Source organism: Bos indicus, chromosome 25 (genome assembly GCF_029378745.1).
Source record: "Bos indicus isolate NIAB-ARS_2022 breed Sahiwal x Tharparkar chromosome 25, NIAB-ARS_B.indTharparkar_mat_pri_1.0, whole genome shotgun sequence".
In the NCBI taxonomy this organism is placed as follows: domain Eukaryota; kingdom Metazoa; phylum Chordata; class Mammalia; order Artiodactyla; family Bovidae; genus Bos; species Bos indicus.
The window spans coordinates 38,044,408-38,063,383 of NC_091784.1; the positions used below are offsets into that span (position 1 = coordinate 38,044,408).

General features: G+C 55.4%; 2 protein-coding genes across 4 annotated transcripts; one reads left to right on the forward strand and one right to left on the reverse strand.

The window, feature by feature from the left end:
* Nucleotides 1-602: 602 nt before the first annotated feature.
* Nucleotides 603-5,809, forward strand: ATP5MF (ATP synthase membrane subunit f). The gene is made up of 4 exons (XM_070780181.1): nt 603-715; nt 4,175-4,282; nt 4,876-4,992; nt 5,675-5,809. Exons 1-4 carry the CDS (start codon nt 703-705, stop codon nt 5,701-5,703), a joined length of 267 nt encoding a protein of 88 aa, XP_070636282.1. The 5' UTR covers nt 603-702; the 3' UTR covers nt 5,704-5,809.
* A 780-nt stretch (nt 5,810-6,589) lies between these two features.
* On the reverse strand, nt 6,590-18,918 carry CPSF4 (cleavage and polyadenylation specific factor 4). 3 transcript variants are annotated; one of them, XM_019987101.2, is made up of 8 exons: nt 18,660-18,918; nt 15,759-15,809; nt 15,157-15,309; nt 13,325-13,420; nt 12,878-12,971; nt 11,702-11,774; nt 10,135-10,227; nt 6,590-7,505 (listed from the first exon to the last, which is right to left on the reverse strand). In XM_019987101.2, exons 1-8 carry the CDS (start codon nt 18,760-18,762, stop codon nt 7,437-7,439), a joined length of 732 nt encoding a protein of 243 aa, XP_019842660.1. In that variant the 5' UTR covers nt 18,763-18,918; the 3' UTR covers nt 6,590-7,436. The 3 variants fall into 3 exon arrangements, with proteins under 3 accessions (XP_019842660.1, XP_019842659.1, XP_019842657.1); XM_019987100.2 differs by having other exon boundaries at nt 10,135-10,230; XM_019987098.2 differs by having other exon boundaries at nt 10,135-10,305.
* Between the last annotated feature and the right edge of the window lie 58 nt (nt 18,919-18,976).

Consider the following 18,976-nt stretch of genomic DNA (forward strand, 5'->3'; position numbering starts at 1 on the left):
GTCCCAGAGGGTGGACACATAGTTACTCTGGAATCAAACCTAAGTAAAGTGAAAGTCACTCAGTCGTGTCCCACTCTTGCGACCACTTGGACTGTAGCCCACCAGGCTCCTCTGTCCATGGGATTCTCCTCCAGGCGATCTTCCCGACCCAGGACTCAAACCCGAGTCTCCTTCATTGCAGGCAGATTCTTTACCGACTCAGCTATGAGGTAATCAAACGTATTTGGAATCTAAGCCTGGACACCGACTTTTCCTGGTAACCGGGGATTCCTTGAATCTCCCATCAAGCACAGTTGGGACAAAGATCTTAATATGCCCCTGTCATCCTTCACAACAAATTTAAGGCGACAGAACAAGAAAGCTAAGATGCTCTTCCCCTATTCCTCCAACCCCCCTATTCCTCCAACCCCCCTTTTTTGGTCCTTTCCAATCTCCTCCTGGGGCTGGAAGCCCAAGGTGAGCCTTATCACTTCCACTCCCACCCCGTCACCAGCGCCCGCTTCCCGCCCGGCTTCCCCACTGCGGGGTCGGTGGGCTTTGCCTTCGTTACTTCGCCCTTCGACTCATGGCGCACTTGCAAGCCCAGCCTCCTCCCAGTCTCGACCTGCTTCCCGTGAGCCTCTGCTTCTGGTCCCCAGAGGGCATGCTCCCTACCCAGCAGTCCTTGCGCGGCCCGGCCGAGCGGACAGCCAGGACTCCAAGATGGCGTCAGTCGGTGAGTCTCCGGGTCCATTTAGGGCTATTCGGGTGGAGCCAGGAGTCGGGGTTTGGGGCCCAGTGACCAGAGTTGCACAGGGAAGAGAGGGACAGAGTGCAGGAGCCGCCTCCCTTTCGCTCAGGACCTTCGCCGCGCCCTCACTTGAGGCCTGCCGGACCCTCTGTTCAGGGTCCAGCGCCGCCCGACCCTCCTCGTCTCGCCCAGCGGTGCCTCCTGGCTGCCCAGAGCGGGCGCCGCTCGGCTGCGGCGGGGAGGGCGACGGCATCCCAGCGACGCGCCTCGGGGCCTGGGAATGCGCGCCTCGGACCACCCTCCTCTCCTCGCTGAGGAATGGCACTCTTATCCATGCTCTGGCAGTTTCTTTGCACCTGAGCCCTCAGTGTTAAGCGGAAGCTCAAATTCAGTTCCCAGAGGAGCTATGCTGGGACAGAGCCTGACACCACGGAAGGGTCGACGCTTGAGTGTGTGGAATAGGCTTAGAGAGGTGAAGTGACCTATTCAAGGTCACTGGGGGTGAGTGGGCTGAGCTGGGATTCAAGCCTAGGCTTCTGGGGTCTTGTGGTAAACTGAGCTTTTAATCACACAAGTGACCGTATGACCATCAGCCTTTTCGATGATATGCGTGTATAATCTCTACACTTTAACAGACTGTCCACTTTGACTTTTTAAGAAATACTGAAACCACCGTATTTTAGCTCTGGATCCTCACAGTAACCTTGTCAGGAGGTCAGTGCCGGGAACGTTGATCCCATTTTATTTTATTTATTTATTTTTGATCCCATTTTAAAGGTGAGGAAAGTAACGGGTCAGAGATGCGGTATGGCTTGCCTGTGGTCACACTGCATGATAATGGCAGAATTCTGATTCACGGGTCTGTCTCTTCCCTCAGTTTCTATATTCTTAAATCTCAGCCTGGAGACGTGTAAAGGGGGGTCAAAAAAGATGATAACGATGCTTTTTTTCATCTGTAAGAACGGGCATGAGAATATATATCCAGGGTGGTTGTGTTGTGTAAACAGGACAGCGTGTGAAAAGGAAACCTTGAGTCTTGGTTTCTTATTGTAGCAGAGAGTTGTGGAGAGCACTGTGAACTAAGGGTTAAACACCTGAAGTTTGTAAGGTGCTCGGAACACTGCCTGGGCCACTGTTGAGTGCTGTCATCCAGCTTTCCCTGCGTGACCTTTGGGTAAGGTCATGTCACATCTGACCCGTCGGTGTTACCCAGGTGAAGGAATTGGAGTTCATGTACTGATGAGCTTTTAGGTGATAATCTGTCACCAGAGCATAAAGCCACGAATTCAGTATCAGATAAAGTGATGGGAGTACCAAGAGTGATAGATGAGATCTGGGTTGATAGAGTGGCCACTCGGCTGGATTTCCTGTGGCCTATTTTTTGTATGATCTGTGAACGAAGAATAGTTTTTATGTTTTTAAAAAAATATTTGTTCAGGGACTTCCCTGGTGGTCCAGTGGTTAAGGCTGTGTGCTGCCACTGTGGGGAAGGGGTGGGGTTTGTGTTCCACTCCTGGTCAGGGAACTAAGATCTTGCCTGACTTGCAGTGTGGCATGTGTGCATGAATAGTTGTTTTTTGTTTTTTCTTTTTTTTTAAGACTATGTTACAGAGACCTTGTGTGACCTGCAAAACAAAACCTTTCACTCTCTGGTTGGATTTAGCACACAGAAGACACTTGTGTCTCTCCGTGTCCCTCCGTATAGATGGACAGTATGCTTTTTGAAGTCATAAAATCAAGTCAGGTAGTCACCTGCCCTCCCAAGAACCTGTGGTCCTTTCTTAACCTTCAGTGAAATTCTGTCATGACCAGGAACTATGTGTGGGGAACTCCCACCTTCAGATAGCTCACAGTCAGTCAGGGAGACAGATAATAATAATTCCTATTTACATAGTACCTGGAGCTTAGTAGCAAGGTAGGTACTATTTCTACTTTATTTTACAGAAGAGGAAACTGAGGCACAAAGAGGGCAGTAACTTGCCTGAGGGCACACAGCTTCAAAGTGGCACTAAACCCAGGATACTTGATGGTAGAGTCTGCTCTGTTCATCACCACGCTCTACTGGTATGAACCAGCCACTGCAGAGGAGTGTTGGGGGAGAGCCAGTATGCAGCCAAGGACTAAGGCCTTTGTGTTCTGCAGAGAGAGAAACTCTTGGAGTGAGGGAGTGTACATGCATCTCTGATGAATCTGATGGTCTCTTGGAGTTTTGTGATGGTGCTGTACTTGGCTCTCCTTAAGGCTAATGTGTGTGTGTGTGTGTGTGTGTGTGTGTGTGTGTTTCTGTGTTTATACATTTCTTGGTTTTGGTTACAGAAATGCTCTTTTCTTCATAGTACAGATACATAACTCTTGGAGCTACTCTCCATGGGGTTGCAAAGAGAGAGACACAACTGAGTGACTAAACCATTACCACAGAGACATGAATATGAAGAAAAATTAATGGTTGGCTTTTTTCTCCCGTGATGTGCCAAGGCACTTGTCAGCCCCTGAACGAGAATGCAAGATAATGTGAATGTTTTCATAGTTTGTGTGAATGTGCCATTAAGCCTGATGATGGCCCTTGCCCTTGATAAGAGTTCACGGTGGGATTCTCTCCCAGTGAACTCTCAAGGTTAGTTCTTAAGGAGCCCAAGCCTTTCCTTAGATCCTGAAAATGGAGAAGAAACCTTGGAATGGTGAAATCCAGCTCCTCTTGGTCATCTTTAAGAAGCAGCAGCGCCCTTGACTCCTTGCTCTGAAGAGTGCGCCTGTCAAACAATGTTTTAAAGTTGACGTCTGGGAAGAGGACAGCGGAGAGGCCATTCCCTCCTTTTATGAGCATTCACAGGGCCAGCCTCTCCCTGGCCACTTTCCTGTTTTACTCTTAAGCCCAGATATGAATACAGTATGGCCTAAAACAAGAGCCCTTCCTGTGTCCAGATTCTCATTGGGAAATGATCTGGGGCCCATGGGGCCTCGGGAATGGCTTTTACTAAGTCATTTGACGTCTGTGGTCTGAGGTGGGATGCTTGAGGTAGGAGTCAGATTGGCTTCAGGAGCATGGGAACCAGACCTGAGGTCGAGTTGTGCCCCCACGGCCTGCAGGCTCTCTGCCTTTGTTCAGGATTCGCCAGCTTCTCTGAGTCAGTTTTCCCCACTCTTCCTCATAAAATAAAGGCATCCATCCTCCACTTTTATCTCTTCTTCATGGCCCTTAGTTCTCTCTTTATAGTTATTCCTAGCAGGCTGTTATTCAGGATCTTGTTCTGCGATATATAGACTCTAGCTTAAGATAATGTATTTGGTGTGATATGTTTACCTGTAGTATTACTTATGTGCAGCCTCTGTTTAGTGATGTTACTGAATGCATCATTATTGAGTGGTTGACGTGACACAGACAGATGCTGTTTGTGTTCCCGGGAGACCCTTTCACTGGGTGTGTTTTTGTGTTGTCCTTTTCAGTACCACTGAAGGAGAAGAAGCTCCTGGAAGTCAAACTAGGGGAGTTGCCAAGCTGGATACTGATGCGGGATTTCACCCCTTCAGGCATCGCTGGAGCATTTCAAAGAGGTCAGAGCCTTATGGGCATGTGTAAATAAGAGCAGGCCTCTGGGTCTTCAGGTCTTTTTTTTTGCCCTGAGTTAACTTGGCCAGTTTTAGACCTATAAGTTATGTAGAGGACAGAATCAGATTGTTAGGCCTCGAATTTCCGCATTTGATGGGTCCTGTGAAAGGCTGGCTTGTAAATATTTCAGATAAGGATATGTTTTCTCTTGTCTGGAATGTGTACCACTGCCTCTGTGTTAAAGAAATGTCATTAAGCCTTAAGAGGAAAATGAGCTAGAAGCACAGGGGATGCTAGTCTGCGATGCTCGCCTCCCTGCGAGCCCGGCCTTCCAGGATGGACATTTGAAGTGGTCTGCCTTTCAGGTCACAGTGCGTGACCAGGCAGATCAGTCCTGTGTCATCACGTCATGGGACCTGTGTGGTCGCCAGCCCCCCGGGGGGCAGGGCGGGGGGAGGCTCATTCTGTTTTCCTTTCTAATGCTGACCACCCTCTGCTGTCTTTTGCATGCTCTTTGCTCCTGCACTGAGGCCTGTCCTCAGCTTTGCCCTCTCCCGTTAGAATGTGTCCTCAGAGGCGTGGCCTCCCCCGTTCACAGGTTACTATCGGTATTACAACAAGTACGTGAACGTGAAGAAAGGGAGCATCGCGGGGCTCTCGATGGTGCTGGCGGCCTACGTGTTTTTAAACTACTGCCGCTCTTATAAGGAGCTCAGTGAGTGTCTTCTGGATTGCTTTGCCTCTGGTGGGGTCTCCCCTGACAGGGTGGGATTGGTTCACCGTCTCATTTAGAAGTCACCCCACAGACAGCTGAAGAATTGGAGGGACCTACCAGAATATGGTATGTTTTAAGGTAGAAAACTGTGGCAAAGAGAAAGGAAAAGTAAGATGAACGTGAGGTGAAAGCATTTAGGCAGCATTCTGTCAGATACTGCAGGCTCTGCCACAGGTTGGTGGGAAGTTTGGCTTCATCTTCCTAGCAGCCAGTGTGAAGAGGGCAGTGGGTTGCAGGCTGCAGTCCGCTATCTGTGGGCTCTGCAAAGCATGGCGTCTCCCATTCTGAGATCTGAGAGGAGTCTTATCTGTTGGAGAGGCCAGGAAGTGTCAGCAGTGGCCACTGACCGGGCTCCATGGACAATGTGCGCCATTGTCCAGCTCCCTGCCAGCCTGGGGCATCCTGAGCAGTGCTGGCCCTGAGGGTGGGCGCGTGGGTGGTTTTTCTGAGCGGGAATGCCTTCAGGGGCCAGATGAGCTCCTGATTCCACAAGCAGGCTGTGGGGCATCTCCTGAAAGTTTTCAGGAGGGCTTCACGGTTTTGGCCCGCTGCCCTCCCTGTCGCCCTGTGCTTTCTCCACACCTGTGAAGAACTCTCTACCATTTTGCCTTTCTGACTCCAGAACACGAGCGGCTCCGCAAGTACCACTGAAGAGGGCGCACTCTGCATTCCTGACCATCACCTTTGCCGGCACCCCTGAATCCTTTTACATCCTAATGGAGAATTAACATCCAATAAAAAATGACTGGTACTTGGACTGCCTCGCTGGCTCAGCCAACTGCCTGCCCTGTAGCTCCTGCTGCACGAGCTGGGGTGGGGTGCTTCTACCGCTTCCAGAAGGGACTGCGAACCTTGAGCTTCAGGATCTTGCCCCAGTGTCCCGGAGGTCACCTAGTGCCCCATCAACAGTGCTAAGGTGTTTTCCTTCTCTCTGCCTCACTTTTGGTCTTTTGTCAGCTGACAGACTCACAGTATAAGGCAGATGCCCTAGTTCCTAAGAATGTTCTCCCCTCCCCCATCTTCCTGCACCATCCTGGGCTATTGGGGTCTCAGGGGACCAGGTGCGTGGGCTCGTCTGGTCTTGCTGAGTAAGCCTCACTTGCAGGAAGGTCAGCGGGATGACACCGGTGGGAAGGGAAAGCAGAAGTCCCGACAGGAGCTCAGGCTGCTGTGTCCAGCAGCCTCTTCCTTACACTCCACCAGAGGTAAAGTGGCATCAAGGTCAGAACCTTTCTTCCTAAGGGGTGTGTAGTGAGCATACACACGCGTGGAGTGTGAAGGGTGGAGATGCTGTGGCTGATTACCTCCTGCAAGATATGAAGTGGAAAGAACCAGTCTCCCGACATCTGAGATGACGGACACCTGCCAGGCAACTGTGTCCATGACTAGGCTTCCAGGATGCCACCCCGAGGCCCCAGCGTCACTTCCTGTCGTGAGATTACTTTCACTAAAAGGGGAAAAGGGAGCACCGTCAAAGCTTATGCAGCCGGCAGCAAGAACCTTCTTGTCATGGAGTCCTGACGTAATGAAACACAGCTTACAAAACAAGCTTTAATCAACTTCATAAAAATGGTTCCTGTAATTAAACTCAAATAGGCCCATTTGCCCTGCAGGTTGCAGGTGCCAGCTTCACATTTCCAGGCTCAGAGACAGGCCTCTCCTCTGGGCCCAAGGTGTGTGACAGTACAGATGCTTGATGGCATGGGAGGTAGGTGCACAGGTGAACTGCGTGTCTGTGGAAAGGCTGGTGGCAGCTCCAGCTTAAGGTATACCTTAAACACCGTCAGGCAGATACGGCCAGAAGAAAAAGGCCATCACACGTGACAGCCTTGGCCCTGCACCTTTCCTCAGCCACGGCCACCAGGGAGCAGGACCCGGCTGAGGTGGCAAGCACACTTGAGCTTGCCCTGAAGGGCCACCTTGTTCAAATCCCACCAACAGATACAGCCTCTGATGCAGCAGGACAGGGAGGAAGCAGGCGTGACCCAGCTGCAGCTTCAAACGGTCCACCAGCCCCCAGTGTTTAAGGAGGCCCAAGGGGAAGGGCTGCCCTCCATACACAACTGCTGTAAGCACAAGCCCTTTCCCACAGCTTCCTCCCTCCTGAGGGTGGTGTGCAGCTTTGATAGCTCGACAAACATGATGCCAACCCAAGGGGCCAGACTGGAACACGTGTCCCCCTTTTAAAAAAGACATTACAGCAAAATAGGGATACTGACAAGACGTAGCCCGTAAGAATAAACCCCAGCGTGCCTGCCTACCAGCTCCAGCCAGAGCCGCACCAGCGCTGGTGTGAAACAGTTAAACACACACTCCCAGGAATGGCCCAGGGCGGCCCCCAGCACGGGGCCCCCCAGGCTGCTCTGAGCTGGGTCCAGCTGCTGTCACTGTCCGCTGAGAAAGGCCAAGTGCCCTTTGGTACATCTGTTGGCATAGTGTCCTTTTTCACCACACTGGGAACAGCAGGGAGGGAGGGAACAAACAGAAACATCGTTTCAGATGCAGTTCTCAACTGAGGCAGCACCCACCAAGCCCCAGGCTGGGGACAGGGACGCTGAAATTCCGGGGTATACTGACTCATTCAGGTGGAAAGGGAGTTCCAGAAGGTCAAGTGGCCCAGGAACCACAGGTATAAGAAAGTACATAGCCATGGCAGCCTCTGGTGTTCGGGTTCAGAAGAAAAGCCCACAGCACCAGAGCACCCTGCCTGAGCAGGGACTGAGCCCCTCTGCACTGGCCAGTCACTTACCTCTGAGGCACAGTTCTGGGACTCCCCAGGGACAGGGAGGCGGCAACGTGGGAGAAGCCCCCAGGCTCCTCCCCCAACTCAGGGACTCACTGCGAGGACAGAGGGTGGGCTGCACCCAAAGGGCTCTCCCTCCTGCGTACTTGCCTAAGCTACCCCTGGGCCAAGTTTGCTCATGGGATCAGAGAGACGGGAAAACTGGTTAGACTTGGATCACCAGATCTGGTAGAATCTCCTCAAAAACCTAGCACTGACCCTGGCTTCCTGTCCCTGCTGATGATCCAGACCCTTCCCTAGTTTCTCTTCATTCTCGTTACTCCTCAGAGGGCAGAAGGAGATTATAAGGAAGGAAAAGGCAGCCTCAACCACTGAACAAGGGGTTGGGAGACAGGTAGGGGCACCCACCCTACACCAGCTCTCTCAGTCCTTACTTCCTCAGTCGAACTCGGGGCTTTGGCTTGTTCTATCCCCTGACCCCACAGTCCCCAGGTTCTCACGCCTGTCTGACCTGCAGGTGTACATTGTGTGCACAAGTGGCCCATACAGCCACCAGCTGGGCCTTTGGTAGACATCGTAAGCAGAGGGAGGGACTGAGTACCTCCGCTTATAGCACCTGGCATGTCTACTGGCCTCCAGGATTCCCGAGGTGGCTTTAATATCAACTGTGCCCGCGGCAGGAAGGGGTGGTTAGGTTCGTCCCCTAGCCCCGTCTTTCTACGGAAGCTGGCTCTTCAGAGGCCCTGCTGATGAGTCCTGGAGGGGCGAGGTGACAGCACAGCTGACCCAGGACGCCCAAGGCTCCTCGCTGTACTTGAGAACTGCCTGGTTGGAAGCCATCTGACAACTCCCCCCCCCCCCCTCCACTCACCTGCTTCCACAGCCCCCTTTCCACATTCTCCTCACTGGTCAGGGCTCAGGCTCATAAATTTGTGAGGCCTTCCCTACACACGTGGGCACTCCTAACTTTGGTGTCTGGGCACCTGCCTTGCCCTCCCTCAGAACAGAGACCCCTCCTGGGAAGGAGCGACAGCAGAGGAGGTGCTCAGTGAGTGACGGCCATAGTGGCTCAGCCCTTCCTGAAGGCAAGTTCTGGGGACAATATAAGCATATAGTTTTTGACTCGACCCTTCTACTTGTGGGTGCTCCAGACACCAGACAAGAGCTCACCAATGTCTGTCAGGCGCAGCGCTGTTTTTAGTAGCAAAAACTATAACTACCCACAGAGAACTGATAAAATTATGCAGCCAGTGAAATACACTGGAGTAACTTATCCTGACACAGACTCAGAACGTAAGGTAAAAGGGATCAGAGGACACTCCACCCAAGGGCCCTATTTACATTAAAATCCGTCTTGTCCTTGTGTGAGTAAGTTCAGAAGAGCACGTCTCTGAGTGGAGCCCCTGTAGGCACTGCGAGTGCAGAGGGCACAGCAGACGGAGCGTGGCGGGCGAATGGCCGAGCACAGTGGCTGCCCTCAGGAAGGGCGGGGATGAAGGACAGCACCCACTGCGCCCCCACACTTCTGCGTCCTCTAGAAGTCTTCACAAGAAACCTGCACTAATTCCGTACTCCATCTGACCCCCCAGATGATCTGAAGCCTCTGTGAACCTAGTTCTGCTGGTCGTCCCTGCTCGCTCACTCGCAGGTGCTGGTTTCCTTCTATACTTCTTAGTCACCAGCTCTCTTCTAGGGAAACCTCATTGTGGGAATTCTGTGTGGGCTGGGTTGAGAATAAATATCTCGAAGCTACGTTACCAGGGGGCTGTTTTAGATTAGAAAACTCAGCCTGTGGCTTTTTGGCCCTCACCAAGGCTCAAACTCAAGGAGGAAGGGCTTGCCCACCAGTGACGACCAACTCTGAAAGGACTTTCCTCCCCCACTTTCCACCCAGAGCCAAGAGTGAGACCAGTTTTCTAGTAAGTGTTTTTTAAAAGCGCGCCCTTTCCCTGAACATCCCATTTTGCGTGTGTGTGTCCTAATCTGATTCCTCACCAGGCAGATCTAAAGCTCTGTCCCTTTCCCTCGGGGGTGCCGTGTGGGGTGTGAGGACCCCGCCTCCCCCAGAGTTCAGGGCTCACTCCGTTCCTGGGCTCTGGAAGGCTGCCATCCCTTTCTTGCGTGCGCAATCCGTTCATTCAACAGCAGATGTTTAGTTGTTAACCTGGCCTTAGTGTGTCGTGGAAGTGGCATGGTCTAGCTCACCGGAGTGGCCCCGTTTTTCTCTTCCAATTAGCAAAAACAAAGATGTCTTCGTTCTTCAACATGAGCTAACTCTATGGGGAAGGAGGGGATGGCCGTGGCCTGTGGAAGACGCCCCCGCCGGCCCCGGGACTCACCTTGTAGCATGTGACCTGCTCCAGCGGCCGGGGTCCTCGGCTGCCCGCGCTGCTGTTTTGACTCTGCATGACCCCGATGACCTGCGGAGTTCTCTGCTGGTTGGGAGAAGAGTTCTGACTCGTTAACTGGATCAAGGAGGACGACCTTTGTAATGGCGGATTGTTACTTTGCTGGAAAGAGTTACACAACACGGTTTTACTGCGGAAAACACGTGCAGGCAGACTACCGATGGGGAGAGGAAAAAAGAGGGCGGGCCTTCTCCCGCACGACCGTGGCCGTGGCCAGCGAAGAAGGGCTTTCGCGGCGGCCCCGCTCAGGAGAGCAGGCGGGAGAGAAACGCCTGGTGACGATGGCAGGAGCCGCTGCCCGAAAACACCATGCAGACACACAGAAACGAAAAATAAAAGTGGAAACAAAACACCAGAGAGACAGGTGGCCTCCGGGGCGGCGGGGCGAGGGCATGAGCAGGCCTTACTTTTGTTTGTGAGGTTCTAGCTTCAGGTCAGGATGAACGCTTGGTTCAGCCAGCTGTTTAGAGCCTACACGGCGGGCAACAGTCACAGAAAAGAGTCGGAGGCTGACACGCTGACCTGCGGTCTAGGGGCTGAGAGGGCCCTCCGCTAGGGAGCAAGGGGGACGGGGCGCCTCGGCAGGGCCTGGACAGCATGGCCACTGCCCAACCCGGTGGGACCCTGCCTCTGGGCCCATCATCGCAGGAGCCCTGAGCTGGGAACTGGGAACGCCCAGCTCTGCTAGTTTATCCCACACCCGCGGGAGGGTGGGGGTCAGGGTGGTGAGGGTGGCCGCATCCCCTCCCAGCTGCTCGACCTCCAGCACAGATGGAGGGCCAGGCTGGGCCTGGACAGCGGGCTGAGAGTCCAACCAGGTGAGAGGTGAGGCTTCACAACCAGCGGGCAGCTCATCAGCCTGCTGAGACCCTGCCGGGGACACCCGCCCGGCCTTCCTCTGGGACCCGCCCACCGTCCGTAACCAAACCCAAAGTGCCCTTGGTTTGGGGGGCACTGCCGCAGAGTCCCATGCGTTCAGGGCAGTTCCCTCTCCTTTGCTTGAGGGGAATGGCCCGCTGCGGGGTGGGAGTGGGGCCCCCTCACCTAGGAGACTGGAGCCATCTGGTCCCTCAGCCTCTGTGCCCAGCATCCCTTCCCACGGTCGGGCCCGGCCAGAGAACCAGGCAGCCTCGCTTCTGCTCCCAGGTCTGCTCCCGCCCTGCCGGGCCCCTCAGGCGAGTCCCGTTGTGGAGGGAAGGGCCTGCAGCCAGCGCAGCAGACATGGGGCGCCCAGGACGCTCCCAGGCCCGCAGGCGAGACAGGCAGAGGAGCCCAGCAGGCGTCTGGCTGCAGCAGGCCGCCCTCCACCACGAGAAGGTGCCGGCCGCTCTGTCCCCCTTGGAGCTTCTGCTGGAACGCAGGTGACTCCCCTCCGCTCCGGCCCCCGCCCCCACCCTCCTCTCGCGGTCTCCCGCCAGCTCTCAGACAGACCCTGCACTGGGGCAGGCAGTGAGTGCGCTGCCAGGCCCTGCAGCACCGCGGGCCCAGGGCACGGTACCTTCGTGGGTGGCTGCGTCTGCTGCGGCAGTGGGGGCTGCTCGGTGGTTCCCATCGGCAGTTCAAATCGAGGGCTGGTCACGAGAGGAGAAGAGGAGGTGAGAGAGGAGCCAGGCGGGCGGGGCTCCCAAGTTCTGGCCCCAGAAAAATCCCAGCTGGCCTCTCGCCGAGCCCAGGGCCAACGAGCTACCTGGACGGAGGGCGGGGGCTGGCACTCAGCTCCGCCGGGCCTCGGGACGGATCTGAGGTGTCTGGACTCAGACCCAGCTCTGCCTACACCTAGCTGTGAGCCCCGGTGAGCGGTGCTAAGAGAGAGGAAGGAAACAGGGCTGGCGGGCACAGAGGCCCTCCCGGCACATACCCTGTGCTGCAGGGACAGCGTTAGACCTCTGCCCACAGAGTCCTGGTGGACATGCCCCCCCACTCCCCTGCCCATATAGAGGAACCCCTGGGTCACCTGTAGGCTGCCGGGCTTGCATCTCAGGAGGGGGACCAAGTCAGCAGCACCAGTCACCTGCCCACCACGTGGCAGCGAGCAGGACACGGCTGCCATGTGGGTGTCAGCAGTGTGGATGGAGGCAGCAAGGGGTGGGGGTGGGCTGACACTACTCTGGGTCCCAGTGCCGCCACCCACAACCACCCAAAGTGACAGATGGGCACTGAGGCCCAGGGGAGGGGCACTGGGCCCTGCTGGCAGGAGGACTGGGCTCTAGAGGCCACAGACCTGCCTCAGACCAAGCGCCCCCACCCGTCCCCACCTGCCCCTGGCCAGTGGCGGGGCTCGGAACCTCCGTGTTCCCATGTGTGAAATGGGGACATTCTTTCACACGAGGGTTTGTGAACCCCTGTCCAGGGAAGCCTGAGCTCAGTGTCTTCATGCAGGAGGCCCTGCTGGAAACTGAAGTTCCCTTCCTTGAGGGCACAGGTTCTTGGCTTGAGGTCATGTGTGTCTGAGTTTTTCTGGAGTACAGGGACCGGAGTTTTTATCTGAGGCCAAGATGGACTGTGACCCAGTAAAGGTCAAACCTTGGTTTAGGCAGAGCCACGTCTGGGCTCAGAAGCAGCAGTGGCCCCTCCCCGCCTTCCACCCCTCCCCAGACCCATTGATGACACTGCCCAGTGATCAAAGCCCAAGTGGGCCCAGGAGAGACACGGGAGCACAGGGCCTGGTACTCACTGCATGAATTTACACGAGGGCCCCTCCGGGCAGAATCCCACGAGGTAATTGACACAGATGACCCTCCGCGTGTGCCGGTGCCTGCACAGGGGGCCTGCAGAGCCGAGCACAGGGCCACTCAGACCATCCTCTGACTGGCAGGTCAGAGCCCTGCCCACACCACCGCCCGGGGGTCAGAGTGCAAAAACAGGGCTTCAGATGCTGGCTCGGCCTCATGTTCAGCAGGGCTGGCGTGCAGGACACACAGCTTCTCAAACACTAGTCTCCTGGTCAGAAATCCAGGTGAGGATGCGTTCCAGGGGCGCCTGGCCTGGGGAGGGACTTGAGGGTGTGACAAAGCCTCACCAGCTCCCAAATGCCTAACACGATGTTTGTAGGAGGGGCAGGATGTGGGCAGAGGCGGGGAGGACAGGCCTCTGGCCGGGGGCCCCGCCACCCCACACCTACCATGCTTGCAGAAGCCGCGGTCGTACCATGGGCAGTCCTTGATCTTGGACTCGGGGTCGATGTGCAGGAAGGGGCACTCCTTGTTGCTGCACTCCCCTGCGGGGACCAGACAGGCATCCACCTGGGGGAGCTGGACCCAGACCCACCCCTGATTCTCCGGAGGCCCGGGCCGCAGGACAGCAGGGAGGGCCGGGGGTTCCGGTGCCCTGTCCCGGCCCAGCAAGCCCTGAGACCCAGGGCAGTGGGTCTCGGAGCCTCAGTCTCCTGGCCTGTACCTGGGCTGGGATGGTCCTTCCCCCACAGTCTGTGCTGCCTCAAGGGTCACAGACACTGACAGAGACGGGCACAGGACACACCTCATCAAACTCGTCAAACAGCTCCTGGCTCCACCCCTCACCCAGAGGAGGTGTCCTGGGCATTGTGGGGGGGTCCAGATGTGCAAACGCACCAGCTGAGACCAGCAGGAAATTACCGGTCTGCTTTGATGCGCTCTTCATGTTGGGACAGGAAGAAGGTCTGAGGACTGCCTCTCAGGACAACAATAGGGAAGGTTTGGGAACTCACAGCTGGGGCCCTCTGGTTGCCGTTTAGTCTCTCAGTCATGTCCGACTCTCTGTGACCCCGTGGACTGTAGCCTGCCAGGCTCCTCTGTCCATGGGATTTCCCAGGCAAGAATTCTGGAGTGGGTTGCCATTTCCTTCTCCAAGGGATCTTCCCCCCGCCAGGAATCAAACCAGCTTATATTGCCTCTACAAAAAAAGCTACAACTATCATTAACAAGCCAGCAGGCATACCTGTCGGGCTGCTAAAAGAATTAAGTCTCTTCAGACAACAGTGCACAGCAGGCTTCCGGCCCCCTGCCTGAGGCCAGCAGTTCTGGGGCCAGAGCCCAGCCTCGTCCTGACCAACAGGGCTTCTTCCTGGGCAGCCTTGCCCAGGGTAGAACCGGGAGTCTAGTTCCGTCAGCTCCACCAGGCCCTAAGCCGGCCCTACCACCCTGGCTTCTCCACACAGCTCACTCAGCTCAGCGGAGGCCACTGTCCCTTGAGCAGAGACGGAGGCAATCTCTGTTTCTCATGAAAAGAGGAGGACCTCCTGCCACCAGAAGACAGCGCCCCCCACCGGCTATTCTTAAAGAGTATTTTCAGGAGATCAGTCCTGAGTGTTCATTGGAAGGACTGATGTTGAAACCGAAACTCTAACACTTTGGCCACCTGATGCTAAGAGCTGACTCATTGGAAAAGACCCTGATGCTGGGAAACATTGAAGGTGGGAGGAGAAAGGAGACGACAGAGGTTGAGATGATTGGATGGCATCACTGGCTCAATGGACATGAGTTTGGGTAAACTCTGGGAGTTGGTGATGGACAGGGAGGCCTGGCGTGCTGCAGTCCACGGGGTTGCAAAGAGTCAGACACGACTGAGCTGAACTGAGGACAGACCAGCTCCTACCTGGGATCACACTTCTACAGAGAAGGCCTCTAGTCACCACTCCGGCAGCAACGGCTGACTAAGGGAGAAGGTTCACTGGCGCAGAAACAAGGCCCCCAGCCAGCTGCCCTGGTCCTGTGCCCACCATGAGACCCGGATCTGCCTTAACCTCCCAAAGTACCCGCGAGTGCTCAGAAAACGGAAGCACTACAGAGACGCGGGGGTCATGAGAGAATCACCCTAAGTTCCCACAACTGAAGGGCCCACTGAGGTCGGCAGGCGCCACGGGCGCCGGAGCAACGGCTCACACCCCGACTCTTGTTCTTGTGGAGCCTCAGGGGGGCTCCCCAGGCCACCCCCACCCCGGGGGAGCCGGGCTGGCGGGCCGGCCCCGCGCCTCACCGAACTTGGAGTAGAAGTAGCACTCGGGCATCTTGGTCATGTCGTACTCGTGCAGGAACTCGCACTGGTCCCCCTTCTTGCACAGCCCCCGCAGCCAGTGTTTGCACACCACCGTCTTCTCACCACTGATGTGGCGGAACGGGCACATGCCCCCTGCCGGGGAAGACGGGCGTGAAGACCCGGTGCGCCCGCGGGCCGCGTGTCCTGGAACGTGGCAGCTGCCCTGGCAGAAGGCAGTGTGATTTCAGGCTGCACGTGAGCACACGCTTCAGGTTTTAATAGTTGTGGATTTTATTGTAACTGGGAAAATCTAAAATATCCAGTCGAGGTATCACAGATATTTCTGTAAGACAGAAACTTAAGAAGCCTAAGGGAGGTGGGGAGAAGGGGGGGCATTTTTCTTAATTTAAAGAAGAGTTCTAGTGATATGAAGACATGTCAACATTTGTAGGAGCAGTAAAGACTGGGGATGGGGAAACACACCTAGGGACACTGTGAGTCTGCCGAAAGCAGGGCAAACCAGGGATCCGAGAGCCTGTGGTCTGCCCAGGGACAGGGTGGTGGAGGACACCTCAGTGGGATATGGGGAGTCGGTCTCTTACCTTTGCCACAGGCAGCTTTCAAAAAGAATTCGCAGACAGCAGCCCCTGACTCTGGACAAAGAATGAGAAGTGTCAAACAGGGCGAGGTGTGACATCTGAACACGGGGGTGGGGACCCTTCTGGCCTTTAACCCACAGAGGAGTCAAAGTACAGGAAACAGAAACCCGGTCGAGCAAGGAGAAAAGCTCCCCACTGTAACACCCAGGACCTCCTATAAGCAAGATGCTTTCCAGGAGTCAGAAGTGGATGGGAGAAGGAAGGACGGAGCACAAGGTCACAGAGATTAATTACTCCCTGCCCAGACCTTCCAGAGGGCTGATTCAGGGGCTCTTTAACCTGAGGGCAGAGGGATGGAATGATCTCCTAGGAAGAACAAGCCAATGGGGACTCTCAGGAAGAACCTGCCCAAGAGAAGAGGTGGGTGCCTCGGAGACGCTATTCTGGAGGGAAGAGCGTCACTGAAGATACCAGAGCAGGACTGCTTTTGGTGTGCAACGTCAACATGGAATAATTAAAGGAGCACGGACTTCCGCTCCCACAGATGCAGTGGGTTCAGGTGAGGGGAGCAGGAGAATAAAAGCTGAGCACTGAGAAGCCAGTGGGGTCCAGGGCTGTCCCAAGGAGCCCGAGATTTCACCTGCCACGGCCACCAGAACAAACCGTCTGTGGCGTCTCAGTTTTCTCTATCAGCGGGCATTTCAGGAAACCCACCGACACTATCTCTAAAGACCACTTGCACGCCTCTGCTTGCTAACTTGCAAGAGACTTGTTGGCTTCTTGGAAGCAGGCAGATTTTGCTAGGACAGATTTAAGGTTACAGTAGTAGGAGTCACAGGGGTGTCATTTGTTTGCATTTCAAGAAAGTCTGAGAAGTCTTATCAATACATTAGAAAAGTACCACTTAAGAGTATTGCTGGGCCTTCATCCTTTACAGAGGTTAAGTTTGTTTCATTCCTTAAAGTCCACTGTCCTGGGGGTCAGGTTTTAGGCAGACAGCATAAAGGAGTTTGCCTTCAGGACAGAACTGATATGTCTACTCCACATCAGATGGGAATGGGGACTTCCCTGGTGGTCCAGTGGTTAAGAATCCACCACCTTGCAATACGGGGACAAAGGTTCGATCCCTGGTCAGGAAACTAAGATCCCACATGCCCCAGAGCAACTAGGCCCGTGCTCTGGAGCGTGAGAGCTGCAATGAGGATTCTGCTTGCCACAACTAGACCCGACACAGCTACATAATATTTAAAAAAAAAAAAAAAAAGACAGAATGAGGTGTAGGGATGAGAGAGGAAGGGCCGTGGCCTCCCTGGACTCTAACACACTGACCGTGAAGCTGGGCAGGCGGTGCGAGCGCCGAGGGCGCTTCCCCAGTCGGAGGCAGTACCTATGGCCAGGTGTGTCCTGGACCCTCTCTAAGAACAGGTTTGTTCTCACCTCTGCACCTGCCCTCACACAGAGTCAAGTATCTGCTTCCAAGCTGGAGTGGGGCGGGAGGGAGAGAGCTGCTCTGCATGGAGGAGGATGGCCTCCAGCTAGTGCCATCGGCCCAGGAAAAGGCCACATGTGTGAGTGAATGTACAAGTAGGAAGCGATCACGTGCGTGGACAAGTATGTTTAAGAGTATCTGAATGTGAGCAGCAGTTTATAAGCCATGTATAGTGGAGACAGTGTAAAGTAAGGCTGTTTGGATTATGTCTCTGGGGTGTGAGCATTATCTCACATGGAAGCGTGGCCTCTTGAGGGGAATGAGGCTGCAAAGCAGACTCGAGCAGCCCAGGGACAGGCGGAAGAACAGGGCCCTGAAGCCCATGTCCTCTGGCAGTTACAGGAGACAGCCCGGGAACTGCAGATGGAAAGATCAAGAGCCCTGGTGAGCTCACCTGCTCCATCTGGAGCTCAGTGGTCTTTGGCAAGTCCTTTCCCCAACCCCAGGCCTCAGCTGGCCCATCTGTGGCTTGAATTCAATGATCTTTAAGAGCCCTCTGAGATGTAATGTTATAGCATTAGATTTCAAGTACGTCTGGAAAGGAGAATGGAAACTGCTCCTTTCTCTTAAAGTGCTAGACCTCTCAAGGAATTCCCTGGTGGTCCAGTGATTAGGACTCCCCGCTTTCACTGCCACGGCCAGGGCTCAATCCCTGGTGGGGGACCAAGATCCTAGCAAGCCCGGTGGAGTGACCAAAGTAAATAAATAAAAGTCAAGTGCTAGACATCCCACCTGAGTTGGGGGGTGGGGCAGGGAAAGCCAGGAGTCACCGTGTGATGGGGGAGACTGAAGTGAAGGGAACTTAAGTAGCTGCCTGGGTGGATGAAAGACCCAAAGGTGGGGTCCAGAAAAACACTGAGGGATGGGTTCCCAGGAGCGCGAGTCCTAAGAGAAAAATGGACCTGAGTCTTCTCAAGGTAGTTACGGGAGACAGCCCGGGAACTGCAGAAGGAAAGAGTCTCTGTAGGGGGTCTCCTACAGAGACGGGGAGGTGGGTCCTTCCCGCAGCAAGACTCCTCCAACGGCCCAGTTTTGACGAAAGCAAGAAGACGGCGCTCAAAGTGGAGCTGGAGGTGGGGAAACGGGCTATCTTAGTACGTCTCTGTAGCTGGGGAGTGTGTGCCAGTGGGGGCAGGATTTCCAACCCAGGATACCCGCCTTCTTTCAAGAGTTATTCTAACTGCCCGACGTCGCCCTGCCTTTCTGAAGCCTGCGTTAGAAAAGCCCCCGGGAACGGGGGCTCCCTTGTCAAAATAACGACGGGAGGGTTGTCCCAAGATCGGGGGGAAAAGGAGTCCCAGGACAGAGGGGGAGGAGCTCCCCGGCGGAGGGAGAAGGCGTCCGGGAACCAGTGGGGGAGGTCCCGGAGCTGAGTGGGTCGCGCCCTCGCCCGCCCGCCCCGACCCCGCGCTCACTGTCCATGCCGGGGAAGGGCAGCGGCTGCGCCCCGAGCTGCTGCTCCACGGCGATCTCCAAGTCAAACTTGATGTGGTCCACGCTGGCGATGATTTCCTGCATGGTGGCGGCGACGGCCACACCGGCCCGGCTCCCGCTCAGGTCCCCGGCCGCCCTCACACTTCTACCCGCCGCCGGCTCAGCCGCACACGGCGCCCCGCAGCCTCGCCTCGCCTCGCAGCCGCTGCCGCCGCTGTCGCCGCCGCCGCCGCCCGAAGGATGCCGGGAGCTCCCGGAGCCCGCGCCGGTCCTTTTCGCCTGTTCAGGCCCGGCCAAT

Coding starts and splice junctions, on each gene's coding strand:
- ATP5MF (XM_070780181.1), top strand. Junction 4,283..4,875: donor CGCTGGAGCATTTCAAAGAG/GTCAGAGCCTTA, acceptor CCCCGTTCACAG/GTTACTATCGGTATTACAAC. Junction 4,993..5,674: donor CCGCTCTTATAAGGAGCTCA/GTGAGTGTCTTC, acceptor TTCTGACTCCAG/AACACGAGCGGCTCCGCAAG.
- CPSF4 (XM_019987098.2), bottom strand. CDS start 18,762: ATGCAGGAAATCATCGCCAGCGTGGACCACATCAAGTTTGACTTGGAG. Junction 13,421..15,156: donor CTACTTCTACTCCAAGTTCG/GTGAGGCGCGGG, acceptor TGGTCCCCGCAG/GGGAGTGCAGCAACAAGGAG. Junction 7,506..10,134: donor AGCAGGTCACATGCTACAAG/GTGAGTCCCGGG, acceptor TGCTGTTCCCAG/TGTGGTGAAAAAGGACACTA.